General features: G+C 39.8%; 1 protein-coding gene across 1 annotated transcript in view; it reads right to left on the bottom strand.

The window, feature by feature from the left end:
* Window positions 1–13141, bottom strand: part of ASB5 (ankyrin repeat and SOCS box containing 5) — a 45309-nt gene extending 32168 nt beyond the window's left edge. Inside the window, exon 1 of the mRNA XM_028099854.2 lies at window positions 12946–13141. Within this exon, the coding sequence (XP_027955655.1) occupies window positions 12946–13141 (196 nt within the window). The remainder of the gene's footprint in view (window positions 1–12945) is intronic.
* Between the last annotated feature and the right edge of the window lie 467 nt (window positions 13142–13608).

Raw genomic sequence — 13608 nt, forward strand, 5'->3', positions numbered from 1 at the left:
TTATGAGCTGTATAAGATACTTGAATACATTAGCAGCCATTAACTGATTCCAGTCAAAAAGAGACAGGTAACGTGCTGTTTTGAGGAGGAAGGCTCATGCCCATCCATGATGTTAAAAGGAATCACGGAAAAGGGACTGATTAAGAAGGAGGAATGGAGGGCATTATTAGAGATTTAACTTATAGACAGTATTGATTTTATGTCTTCATTTTTCTTTGAGAATTAACTCCCTGAGTCTCTCCATGAACGTTTGAACTCAGTGTGTGAACGTTTACACCGCTGGGCGATGCATGAGAAGAACAGGCGAAGCGCTGTGCTGAAAGTGGTAATAAAATCCATGGTCTTAAGTTTGAATCCCCTTCCTTTTCCCTTCTGATTTTCCTCCTTCCTTTGTTCCTTCCTTCCTTGATTATTTGGTAAGTACCTGCCACGTGCTAGGTCAGCTCCGAGGATAACGCAAAGCCCTGTCTTCATGCATGCGCACGAGGCCGGGGGAGCAGCCCAGAAAGTTCTAAGTGATTCTGTGTCTGGCTGGGATTATTATAGAGACCCCGAAAGATGGACTGCAACCCGAAAAAGAGCTAGCTCTGGAAAAAGGACACTGCCTGCTTCATAGTGTAAACCAAAAACAAACAAACAAACAAACAAAAAGCAAAAAACAAAAGTCCCACAAATGGTCAAGATGAGTGAGGTCAGAAGCAACATCAAAATACCAGGACTCCTGTTTTGACTTTCCTCTAAAGAGATCAATAACCTCGAGCAACTTCCTCTACATTTTAAATTGTTTCCTTCTTGGTAAAAGAAGCCTTAATACCATGGACTTTGTAGGGGACAATTATGAGGATGAAAAGGGATAGAATGTATGGAAAGACTTTGTGAATTACACAAAAAATATGACATAGTGCTGTCAGAAAGTGGGAGCTGGGTCATAGAGTGTCAAAGCTGGGTATAGAAAAGGTCAAGGGACATGCTAGGCACCCCTGTTAAGTCCAATTACAGGGAATTTGGAAAACAAGGGATTCACTTTTTTCCCTTTCTCATCGTCTCTTCCTACCATAGTAACCACTTAATATTTATCAGGAAAGGATCTCAATTTAAGAAAATGTAGTATATGAAAAATTTATATTTACAAAATAAATACATTGTTCATTTCCGAAGGGACTTTTAAGTGACAAGTTGACATGGGAAGACAAAAATCCAGTAATTTCCTAAAAGCTGTTCTGTACACAACTTTTAAGCACAGCTGTGCATATAGTCTGGTATACGTCTATTGGATGGGTATTTTACCAAGTTTTAAACGTAGCTTTAAAAGCACCCAGGATGAAGCCATTGGGAACAACAGCGTTTCTGCTGGAATATTACAATTCTGATATTACAACATGGAACCGATTCCTATCTTCTCATAAAACAAATGGTCAATATTGGATCAGCTTCATTGTTCCTCCAAGGCCTACTGCAGACTAGGCTAGACTGAGCTACCTCAGGAAAATGTGGGGGTCGCTGTGTTACTCCCCAGTTAGTAAAGTCGCCTTTAGATATTCCATTTTGAGAAAGTGCTTTGTCCTTTATCATATTCCTGCCTCGGACTTTGCAGCTAACAGCCTGAATATTCCTATGGCTTGGATCATCACTTTGTTCCCCGGTTTTAACATATACAGTTTAATGGTCTTCTACTGAAGAGGGAAGATGAAATCATTATCCGTGATGTATTCTTTTCTGAATAGAGGCATAGCCACCTTCAGATAACCTTTGCAGTGGCCTCATAAAGAAGTGTTCCTGGAAGCTCTTGGAGGGATATTTTGCAAACCTATGCACAGGGCCCCAGACCATTTAAAATATTGATAGGCTCTAAGGTTATTCAATGACCCTATGAAATAATCATGCTTCTTTATTTCCAGATATAATCTGCTTGTTTTTTTTTAAAGGGTTATTTTTCTCCTGCCTCATAAGAAAAAAAAAACTTTTTGTAAGATAGAATGAAAAATTATGTTTTGCTTGCTTCCTGGAGAGACCAGCTGACAGAGAGAAACAGAAAATAAAGGAAAAAAGCCAAATCCCTGCCCGCACTGACTCAGCTCTTCACTGCTCCTGTTGTCATGAGTGGGTTTTGTCTTCCCTTTTCAGCTGCCAGGGATTAAGAGGAAAGAAAATAAAAGGGCAAGAAGGCTTGGCAGAGGAAGTTAATATCCGGTGCTTTGGTATTTTGGAGGTTAAGCAGCTTCAGCTCTTTCTAAGGCACTCACCACGGAAGAGTAAACAGAAATTTGCTGCTATATGCGGTAGTAACGTTCCATTGGGCTTTCATGGTAATGCCTTTCCAGAAAAGACCAGGCATTCCTACAGTATAGCGTGACCAGGTATTTGGCCCAGGAAAACATTCCCATCCAAGGGATTTCTGCCCAGAAGAGTCCTTTGACAGAGTAAGATGGTAGAAGAAATGTCTGCAAGTAATTTTAAGAACCATCAGCTCTGAATTCACCTTTCCACCAGAGCGTTCTGTTTAGGTCCTTGCCACACACCAGCCAAACCCTCTGCCTTGCTTTGCTCCAGTCCTAACTGATGGCTCAGAAAGACTCAACCTTTCAGAACCTCAGTTGGTTAGTCTTCAATAAACACATAAATAAAGCCAAGCAGTTAAGGTCTGAAACCATCTACCCAAAGCTCTAACATGATGCCGGGCAGAACACTTAGGTGCTTAGTAAAAATGTCCTAGCATCATCATCTGCTTACAACAACTGTTTAGCAAACACAATGTATTATAATTCTACCTTTCTTTTTTATCAATGCCTCTCTGAGCTACTAACTTGTAGGCAGTTTTGTACTGTTTTTGAAGAATTGTAAATTATATAATATAAAGAGCTCACTTTTATGGAGTAACTCTATTCCAAGACACTGTGACAAATGGTTTAAGTAATTCAAGTCTATCTCATAGAAAATTTACAATAATCCTCTGAAATAAATATCATTAGCTTCATTTTAATAATGAAGAAACTGAGGGTTGCAGACTTTAAACAATTTTCCTAGGATCTCACAGCTGGAAGGTACCAGAAACATGACAGAATAATTTATGCATGGCTAAATCACTGTTACCTGCAACATGATTTTAAACTCTATTTCTTCCTAGTTTAAGGTATTTTATTCATTCCATAAGTATTTGCTGAGTTCCTCCAATATCCAAGGCATTGTTTTTCTTATGTGCCATTGGTAGTTACTTCAAGGTCCTGGTGACTTTTTGCTTAGTAAATTGTACTTGTCTTCTGCAGAGGCAAGAGCAGACTGCAGCTACCCGCCCCCGTCCCCCGCCCCCCACCCCGGCCGCAGTCTTGTTACAATTCAGTATCCAAGTATTTGGCAAGAATCCTGTTTGCCTCTTAAGCCTTAGGTTAATTACAAACTTAGTTTTTTTTTCTGTTCTAGTTAAATCCTTTGTCTTTCAAACATCTTATTTTTTTAATAATCAAAATATTTGTTATAATGCTATAGAACCAGGTTTATGGTCATTTGTGTGTGCTACTTAAAAACAACCTTTAAATGATTATAAAAAGGTCTATCATTGAATCTCATTAACTTTCATAAATAAAATTCTTTTTAAAAATATTACTACATCCAGTGGGCCCTAAAGATTGAGATTATTTAAGCAGATTCTCCTTCCACATCCTTGGAAGGTCATGCCAATTAGGTTGTACAAGTATTGTTTCAGGACTTCATATCCACTATATAGGAGATAGGCCCTCCAACCCAAATCACTCTTGCTCTGTGGCTTTCTTTGACCACATAGAAGTAGCCATAAAACTTGGCTGCTAAACTAGATTTTTACTAGATGAGCAATTTCGTCATAACTACAGGGAATGGAGAGAATGATGTTCACATTTTTGTTTAGCTTCCTTTCTTTTACTTCTTGGAAAGTCACTATGAAGAAATATTCCTTCCTTCCTAGGCTCAATAGATCTGTGATTCTATGTATTTGAGCTCTGAAGGAACTAGCACTTTCGCCTTTTCCTATTTCCTCATTCTGGATCATGGCTTGAGAGGGAAAGAAGACACAAAGCTTCCAAATTCAGAAATTCATTTGGTGCATCAATTCACGCTAAACATGACCTGCTCCTTGCGCTTGGTGGATGACAGGAATCATCGTTTCTCTAGTGAATGAGGTCATTTGGCAAACAGAAGGAGCTCATAAATCTCCTTGGTGGTTAATCAAAGATGTGTTTGGTTGTTAAGGAGGGCATCCGTCCCCCAGAGTAACGACTTATGTGCTCATTATTGACTGCGGCTGTGTTGTGTTGAGACCTTTTTAGGAGAATGGCTTCCTCCAGTGCTCCGGCAACAGCCTACCCAACTCCATCAGCTCCCGAGGAACTTTGCAGCATTATGAGGGCAAAGAGCAGATTTCAATGGACGGGCCTTAACGTTCATTGTATCACTGTCCGTTTCCATTTAAATCAAGCCTCACACTTGATGGCTGAGATGAGCCAGTGTTTCTATTTAAGAACATGAATGGCCTTTCAGTATTACGTTTCACTTTGTTTGTCCTTGTCCATAGTTTAAGGCTCTAAGCCTTCTGGAAAGAGTGTACGTATTTCTGAATGTTTCTATTTTGCTCAGTAGGTAATGGTGGCATGGAAACTTTAGCTGCCCTCATGGAGACGGGATGGCCTTGCGCCATTTCACATAGTCACGCACATTCCTGACGGGCCCAAAATGTTTACTGTTGTTCTAATCCCTAGGAAAGAATGTTGAAAGGCTATTCCGTTGTGACTCATTTTATAAGGTGGTTGGGTTCTATAAAGATGCATGCAACTTGCATCATATTTTCAACAAACTGAGAGCGTTTGTGTTTAAACATCATTTCATCCTTTTCTTTAAAGAATTTTTCCTCTGAAAGTCCATCCAGTTTAGAAAGGGGAAGGGGCCCATGGGAACCTTGTACCTGCACGCCTCCCTAGCTTCTCCATGGGCTTTTCTAGAAAACTCCTAAATCTACTTAGAGGGCAGATTTTTTTTTTTTTTAAAGATTTTATTTATTTATTTGACAGAGAGAGAGACAGCGAGAGAGAGAACACAAGCAGGGGGAGTGGGAGAGGGAGAAGCAGGCTTCCGGCGGAGCAGGGAGCCCGATGCGGGGCTCGATCCCAGGACCCTGGGATCATGACCTGAGCCGAAGGCAGACGCTTAACGACTGAGCCACCCAGGTGCCCCTCGAGGGCAGATTTTTAAAAACCTGTCCCATGGTAACCAATGGAGAATTATAAGATTAAGAAAAGAAATCATAAGGAAAAAAATCATTTTAATATATGTTCTCCCCCAACTTAATTTCACAGAGTGGACTTGTCTAGTCACAGGCCACCTGGAAGTGCTAACAATTTAACAATTTATGCGACCTCTCCTTCCCTGATCTGATATGCTTTGGGCATTTGCCGTCTAAAAAGCCAATGGTCTTCTTTGTAGCACTGCCGAGACAAGGCTGGGAAGAATGAATGATTTGTTCTTCACGCAGCTGGTAGAGAAGAAATGCCAAAAGGTCTACAGAGTCCGTAAGCCAACTCTTCTTTCTTTCTTTTTTTAAAAGGATTTGAGGGTGGTTTCAAAGCAAGAGGCGTTCCAAATACTCCACCTGCTTTCCATGACATGGTTCGGGGACACATTTTCCTCTCTTCTCCCCGTGTTGGAAAATGAGCTGACTGGGCTAAAATTACTACAGCAATCCACACAACTGCCACTGAGGCATTCTGAGGATGTGCACTATCGGAGTCCAAGTTGAGGAGCTATTTTGTCTTCTCTGAGATGGAGCTCGTGAAATAAACGTATTTCATGTGCCATGACCTCATCACACCAAGGATTCTGTAAAATACCTCTGATCGTAATTATTTCCGTGATTAGATAAAGGCTCTTTTTGTGTAGCCTGAATCTAGTAAAGGCAGCAGAGAGCTCTTAATAGAACTATTTACTTTTGGATGTGTGATTGAGAAGATGTGTATTTATTTTTCACATCGGCACCAACCACCCAACTGTGAATCCTTATCTAATATTTATACATCAGTCTTTGCCCCAGACGAACCAGGCTTGTTTAGTTCCACATTTTAAACTTCCTCTTTGCATGTATATTCAGCTTGCTTTCATCTCTACTTGTACCTAATGAGATATGTTCTGCCTCTGAAATTTTATCTTAAGCCCCACCTTCTTGATGAAGCGCCCGATACTCTCAACAGACTTCCTTAGAAAACAGTCATTACAGAACTTAACTGTTTTTATTTAGACCTTAGGAATTTCTGCTTGCTTGCTGTTTGGCTGTTTTATATGTGCAAAGGTTGGCCCCACTTAACCAAGCCTCCTTTGGCTCAAAAGGCAAGTCATGTAGTACCTGTGATAAATATACAAATCTCTCCATATGTATACCCACATGTATACACACATATGTATTCAACTATCTACAGGTAGCAGATAACGTTGAACCAGGAACAGAGAAGGTGTCCAAGTACTGAGCTGAATTAAATTCAAAACTGTATCAGTTACGTCAATTACGAGAAAAATCTTATTTCAATAATTTACCATCTTCTAAAAGAGATAGTAAATCGGAAAGCGGAAGGTCCAGACCTAGTCTTCACTCTCTAACTGTCCTTATTATCTAAAAACTACAGAATTGATTATAACAATGCCTCCTATCAATACATACAAAATTTGGTTTTAAAATTTTTTCCCACAATACCTGCTATTTTTCAAAAACTTTAGTGGATAAGTAATAAGCAGAGTTTATTTTTGTAAAAGATTTTTTATTTATTTGAGAGAGAGAGAATGAGAGACAGCACGAGAGGGAAGAGGGTCCGAGGGAGAAGCAGACTCCCCGCCGAGCAGGGAGCCCGATGCGGGACTCGATCCCGGGACTCCGGGATCATGACCCGAGCCCAAGGCAGTCGCTCAACCAACTGAGCCACCCAGGCGCCCCTAAGCATGCTTTATTCTTTCCTAAAAATACATATTTTTTACAATAAAACTCTAAGCTTTTAGATAAAAATTTAGGTGGGAGAAATGTGAGTCAGAAATAATAATAATAAATAATAATAATAACAACTGAGGTGAAGAAGTGAATGGGGGAGTGAAGGTGAGGAATTGGGAAGGTTTTGAACATCAGGAACAAGCGTACGTGCACGACTACGGGAGCGAATATGTATGTTGCCGGTAAGATTTCTTTTTAACTGGCATGTCCTGGGCAGAACTATTGTTATCCCTACACTTTCACCTCTGTGCTCACAGCATCTTCTCTAGCCCTTGTAAAACGGCACTTCGCACGTTTTTAAACTACTCGGTTATGTATCTGTCTCCCACTAGACGATACACACCTTCAGGAAAGGGACTGTGGTTCGCTTGTGTATTTTATCCTTAATGCTTAGCACAGTGCCTGTCACGGAATACACACAAGTCAACACTGTAAGTAAGAAAGGAGCAAATAATTGAATGACGTAAGGAAGGGAGAGAGACAAAAGGCATGAGAAGACTATTCCCAGGAAAACTGACCCCTCGCAAGCTGTTATCACTATGCCAAGTTCTTTAATCCCCCCAAATCCATTCATTTTTCCAAATACAGAGGAAGAGGAAAGATATTAATACATTATAAATATGACAGTCTTCTGTGAACTTGGAACTTTCCAGATTCCATTTTTAATTCACAGTATTATAATGGTATCTTCCAAAAAAAGTGTTCTGACATTTCCAATAAAATAGTAGAGCTTGGGCGAAATGAAAATAGCTTAAAAAATTTTTTGTAGCACTTTTCATTATAATGTCCTGCCTTTTGTCACAGAAGAACAGTTCTACTGGCTCAAGTTATTCTTACAGAGAGCTCCACCTAAGTATAGAAAATGTGTTCAAAGCTCTCACATCTTCAAGGTATTTTTATACCTTTATATAATGAACACCATGAAAGAAGTCATCCTACAGATTTGCCTCTTGCAAACTGCTGAGATTCTGACACACGTTCCTAACATAACTAACCCCAACACAATCAACACGCAGTACCACACACTCTGTGAAATACATGGCTCAGGTACAGGCAAAATGAATATTACTGCAGCTGATGTGGTTGACATCCGATGGAGAGTTAAATTCCCAAAGCTGCTTTCAAACCTGAGATGGACTTTTTGATGGAGAAAGCTATGATATTACATTATATAAAATTCTAGCTGCTTTTCCTACCCAGCTTACCCTATTCTCCAAAATGGCCAGCAATTTTGCCATTTGACTTGTGGTGGCAAGTTTAGCCTATTTTCAAGTGTCAACAATAGACAACGTCCAAAAAGATAATTCCATGCTCAATGGTAACCCCCAAACCAAATTTATGAGCTCACAAAAACAGATAGTGTGTCAGATGATTACACATGCATTCTGTATTCTATATAAAGTCTCAAATGTGAAGGGCGGGCCCGAAGAGTCTGGATGTCACGAGGATTGTTTTTCAAGCAACCTCACAGGAGAGACATTACTTTGATGAATTTTCCACAGTGTAAAATCTGGTCTGCGGCCTCGCAGGCTCAGAAACCTGACCTATCAGCAAAGCTGGAGCAAATTCACACGTCAGAGGTGGACTTAAAACGCAAAGAACACAAAGCACTACCGAAGAGTGATATCAAGATGCAAATATATTACTTTACAACAAGAAGCGTAAATGTCACACGGACGAACACACTCCTGGGGGCAAGCCAGCTCATTCTCTTTCTGGGGACAGATCCACAGGAAGAGCCAAATCATAATCAGAAGGATATTGGTGATGAAAAAGTGGAACAAGAGGAAGATGGAAATAAATCAGATGTAAGAGTAGAATGCAGATTCTAGTTTTATTGCTTCCTGATTTACCCTGACGTTTCACACTAGCGGAAGGTGAGCCCGCAGACTCCCCATGCAGCGAAGGGTGCAGCCCCCGCAGTGGCCCTGGGTGGACGCTGCGGACTCGCCTGCGCCTGCGCAGCTAACCAATCCCTCTGCTGACTGATATATTTTTCCTCTAGGTGTGTCCACATCTAGTTCTGGGAGACAAGCAGCTCCCCTAAAGTAACATCTGCTCTCTGCCAATGCCATTTAAAGGTATCATCAGATTCATTCCTTTCGTCTTTTCATTTTATTTTTTTAAGATTTTATTTGAGAGAGAGAAAGGGAGAGAGAGCATGAGCAGTGGGGGGGGGAGGGGGAGACAGAGGGAGAAGCAGGCTCCCCACTGAGCAGAGAGCCAGATGTGGGGCTCGATCCCAGACCCCGGGATCACGACCTGAGCCAAAGGCAGACGGTTAACCGACTGCGCCACCCAGGCTTCCTCTCTTTTTATTTTTTATTTTTTTTTGTATATCATTCTTTCTTTTCTGTCCACACCACCACCACCAGGAAAGTCTAGCTCCTCATCTCCCCACGGCAGGAGCCTAACTGCGTGATCTACTTCAAGCCTGTCCCACTGTCCAGCTCCGAAGCTCACTGCTATATGCACATGTACTTTAAGGTTTTATACATGTCTTTTGCCACTTTCACTCACACCAGAAACTCTCAGTGAGTCCTACTGCCTTCAAAGTTGTGTTCGAATTGCTTACCCTGCCATTCGAATTCTTTCATATCTGTGCGCAATTTATCATCATTTTTGTGCTGCATGAAACTTCGCTCCGGTTATTTCTACTGCTGCTTCTTCTTCTTCTTCTTTTTTTTCTACCGCTTCTTAATATGCTGTGAGCACCCCTAGTCCATGTCATTGCTCACTCCTGGGGTCAACTCAAGATCCACCTCCTCAATTAGAATCAACTACCCACAAACGGAAAAAATACATCTCGCCTTTTCATATCTTGGTTTTTCAGTGCCTCAATACCAGGGGTGCTCAAAAAACAGGTGCTTAGAACTGGCCCTATCCACTTGCAGTTGAGACTACTGAACTTTCTTTAGAGCCCAAGATAGAATGTAGAAATTATTACTCTCCACAGAAGAGAGTTGCTGCCTCTTGAAGTGTCCTTGGGGCATTAGTTCATGGCTTCTCGGCTCTTGGAGTGATTTCATAAAATCTATGTACCACCCCCCCAACATCTTCATTTGCCGTCTGTACTGTTTGATACTACAGTACAGACAACTGAAAACACCTTTCAGCTCCTGTTAGCCTCACGGTTAGTCTCAAAGTATAATGCTAGCCCTAAAAATAGACTAGTCCTCTGATATTTTAGAGATTGTAACCAGGACATTTAACAGCAAGAATGATACAGGAAGCAGGTTCAGAGAAAAGCTGTAATAAATTGGTCCCTTCAATGTGATGGTGGAGTTGATAAAAGTCTTCAGTTTAAAAGATGAAGAGGCAGATTTGTAAGTTTTATTGGCATCGCAAGGAGATCAAGCAGGAAATAATCTTAAACCATTTAGCTTCCAGCATCCTTGTGTAATCATACCTTGGTCTCAAGCCTGACTGGAGAGTACTTGAAAAAAACAAAAACAAAAACCCCTCCCCTGCATTGCTCAAATACAATGAGCTGATTTGCAATAGCATCTAGTAAGACACAGTTTCTTTTCCTTAGTACCAAAGTACTATGGCATGGGGAGGACATCCAGAAGGTTGTCAACAGGGTCCTCTGTGGTTATGAGAGACGTGAGAATACACACATCTTCTCCTATTTCATGGAATTTGGCAACTCCATGTCAGAAATGTTGGGGAACAATCTGGCTAAGTCTTGAAAGTAGGAATGAGAAGCCTATTTCAAAGTGAAATGAAGGTGATAATCTCTCCTAGGAAGGAGGAAATTGCTAGATTAAACAAGGATAATTAAGCCTGATTGGTTAATTATAAAAATATAAACAAAATAAAACTAGTTTAATTGTGTAAATAAAAAGAAGAGCTATGTCAAAATGAAGAAATTAATAATTTCCTAGGCAAAGAAAAATTAATTCATAGAGGTAGGAGACCAAGAAAGATTTTGTAAAAAAAAAAGGTTTGTAAGGTACCTGATTGTCATCCTAATATTACAATAAAATTGGAGACTATTTATGCTTGCACTGAATAAAAATCATAATAATATATTCTATTGTTTAACCTATAGATTAATACAACATATGAGAAAGAAGAATTTTGTTAAATAGATATAATATTAAAACAACACAAAACAATTTTTATAAACCTTATGTTCCCAATGTATATTCCTAGGAGAAGTGTTTTTCCATTAGTGAGTGTTAATTTTTTCTTTCCTTTTTGGGACATCCTAGAGTTCTAATATATCTTAACACAGACTCATAAAACTAGACGGGAACATGGGAGCCATTTCATATATTCCTGTGACTTCCAGTGTAAGTGCAGGGAGATCAGGTTAAACAGAAGACAATTGTTTCCTGTTATTTATGAATATGTACAAAAAAGAGCTTCCATAGCTTTCTCTAAAAACGCTTGTCACTCCACAAAACATGTAGATTTTTAGCCAATATTTCATGTTTTTATGTATGGCAATTCTCCTAATAGGTAGACAAGAATTTTGACTGTGAAATAATGAGCTATAGGCTGCCTGTAAGAGTAAATTTTGTCACCTTATGATCATATGATCGATTTCAAATTATATCTAGAAATATGGTGGGTTTTTTTTTAAACTCTAGTTTCCTATGTTTGCTGCTTCTGAAACAAAATATTCCATTTACGACCATAGTATGTGCCACATTTAAATAGTTACAGCCATTCTAAAGCAGGGCTGTCAGCTGAAGGATTACACATTGCCTGTTTCCTGAAGACCTGTCCTCTTGTGAGACTTTCATACTGGCATTTAGATTTTCCTCTCTTTGAATGAGTACATAAATTCCTCACTTTGCGTAAGAACACTCTTCCTGGATGGGGGAGGGGATGGATTTACTATGCACCTCACATACCAAAAAAGATCTACCTTCATTCAGCTTTCCATGTACCTGCAGAATAACCTAGATTCTGAAATGAATTATTCCACAAACTGAAAAGGTAGAAGAATAGATTTTAAGAAGGCAAGTTTTCCATTCTAAATGCTTTTTTTTTTAAATTATGTTCTCTAATTCCGTAATAGTATATTTTGAGTCTGAAATATTAAGTTACTTTAGAGGCATTTGGGCTCTAAAATGTGCATACTTGCCTTCTGATGTTCAAACGAGAAATTAATCAAAAGGCTGTAAGAAATTAAAATGTCACCTTGAAAGTCACCATAACCATTGTTTTTATTGTACAGAGTATCAGTCCAATAGAACGTGAATGGTTTTGTAACCTTTAAAGTCTATGGTTAAAATGATTGTTTTTCATTTGGTCTCATACTTCAATTTCTTCTAAGAAACATGGATGGATGTACCTGGCTACACACATAAAATTAGTTAATTCATGTTCCTATTGTCTTACAGTCAACTTTTTGCAAGTTGAGCAAAGCAATGACAATTCCATCCAGGAGAACACATGCCATAAATCTCAGTATTCGACATGCTGTCTTTTATTTTATAATCTTGCCAAATAAAAGTTGCAAAAAACAAATACAACCTTCAAATCTTCTCTTGCTAATAACAATTGTTTTACATACGACTAAAGAATTGATTTAAAAAACATGAAAGTCCGGGTACCTGTTAAAGGACAGTTGAAGTACAATCAGTAATGGAAGCCTCTAAAATTATAGCTTCGCCAATGCAATGTTTAAAGTTTTAAAATATTTTTTAGTAGAAAAACATGTTTTTCTCCATGGGAGGTCTCCACTAATCTATTTCGCAATGATACCTTGATTTTATTAACCCAGACATTTACACCGCAAATGATTTTCTTTTTTAGGAAGCCATGAAATTAACAAATTTCATTTGTTAACAAACACAAATGTTTTTGTAAGGGGACGTTCTGGGCATATTCACTTGGAAACAGCCCGTAGGGAAAACATACGATGTTTTCTGGGATTGTGGCTGGAGCAGTAGTTAAACGACACGGGAACTGAGAGCGCATTACCGTCAACATACCTTGTCCTTGGGTTACTCCATAAAATTCAGCTGCTATCCTCGCTGCTTCCTTGCGATTGCCTTTCACGATGTAAAAGTGACTGAGGATGGCAAGACTGATTTTCACAAAAAGCTTGAAACAGAAGAGGGAAAGGATCGTGAAGTAGACATTGGATAACTGTTGAGCAAATGGCCGGCTTTCTTCTAACACCGACATTGCTGCACCAGAGTGTGCGGGGCTCTCCGCTACAAGCCAAGTCTCAAATGTGCCTGGCTCTCGTTCGGGATGCTCCTGAACAGCTGGTCCTGAGGGAGGAAAAATGTCAGCTGGTGATGATGCCCCGAGCTCAAAATATTTATACCATCCATAAAAGTTCTCCGCAAACTGCTATTGGTCTGACGATGTTCCCTGGAAGCAATTGCAACACGTGCTCGGCTCGCCAAGGCTCCTGACTTTCCATTCTCAATATAAAATGCCACCCCCCCCGCCCCCGCTCCGAATTTCAAAACCCAGACACTGAGATTCATATACAGATGATTTCCTTTCTCGGCATCTACTTATCATGACCACTTTGAAGACTGTGTATGGGGTTCCAGTTGTTAATGTCAACGATTTTCATAATATCGGGTAAAGTTCAGTCCATTACTTCAAGCCTTTAAAGTGGCCTATTTGTAGACCATGAG

The sequence above is a fragment of the Eumetopias jubatus genome, unplaced genomic scaffold (genome assembly GCF_037043125.1).
Source record: "Eumetopias jubatus isolate StellerSeaLion01/CBP00866 unplaced genomic scaffold, mEumJub1_p1.0 scaffold_2, whole genome shotgun sequence".
NCBI classification, from domain to species: Eukaryota; Metazoa; Chordata; class Mammalia; order Carnivora; family Otariidae; genus Eumetopias; species Eumetopias jubatus.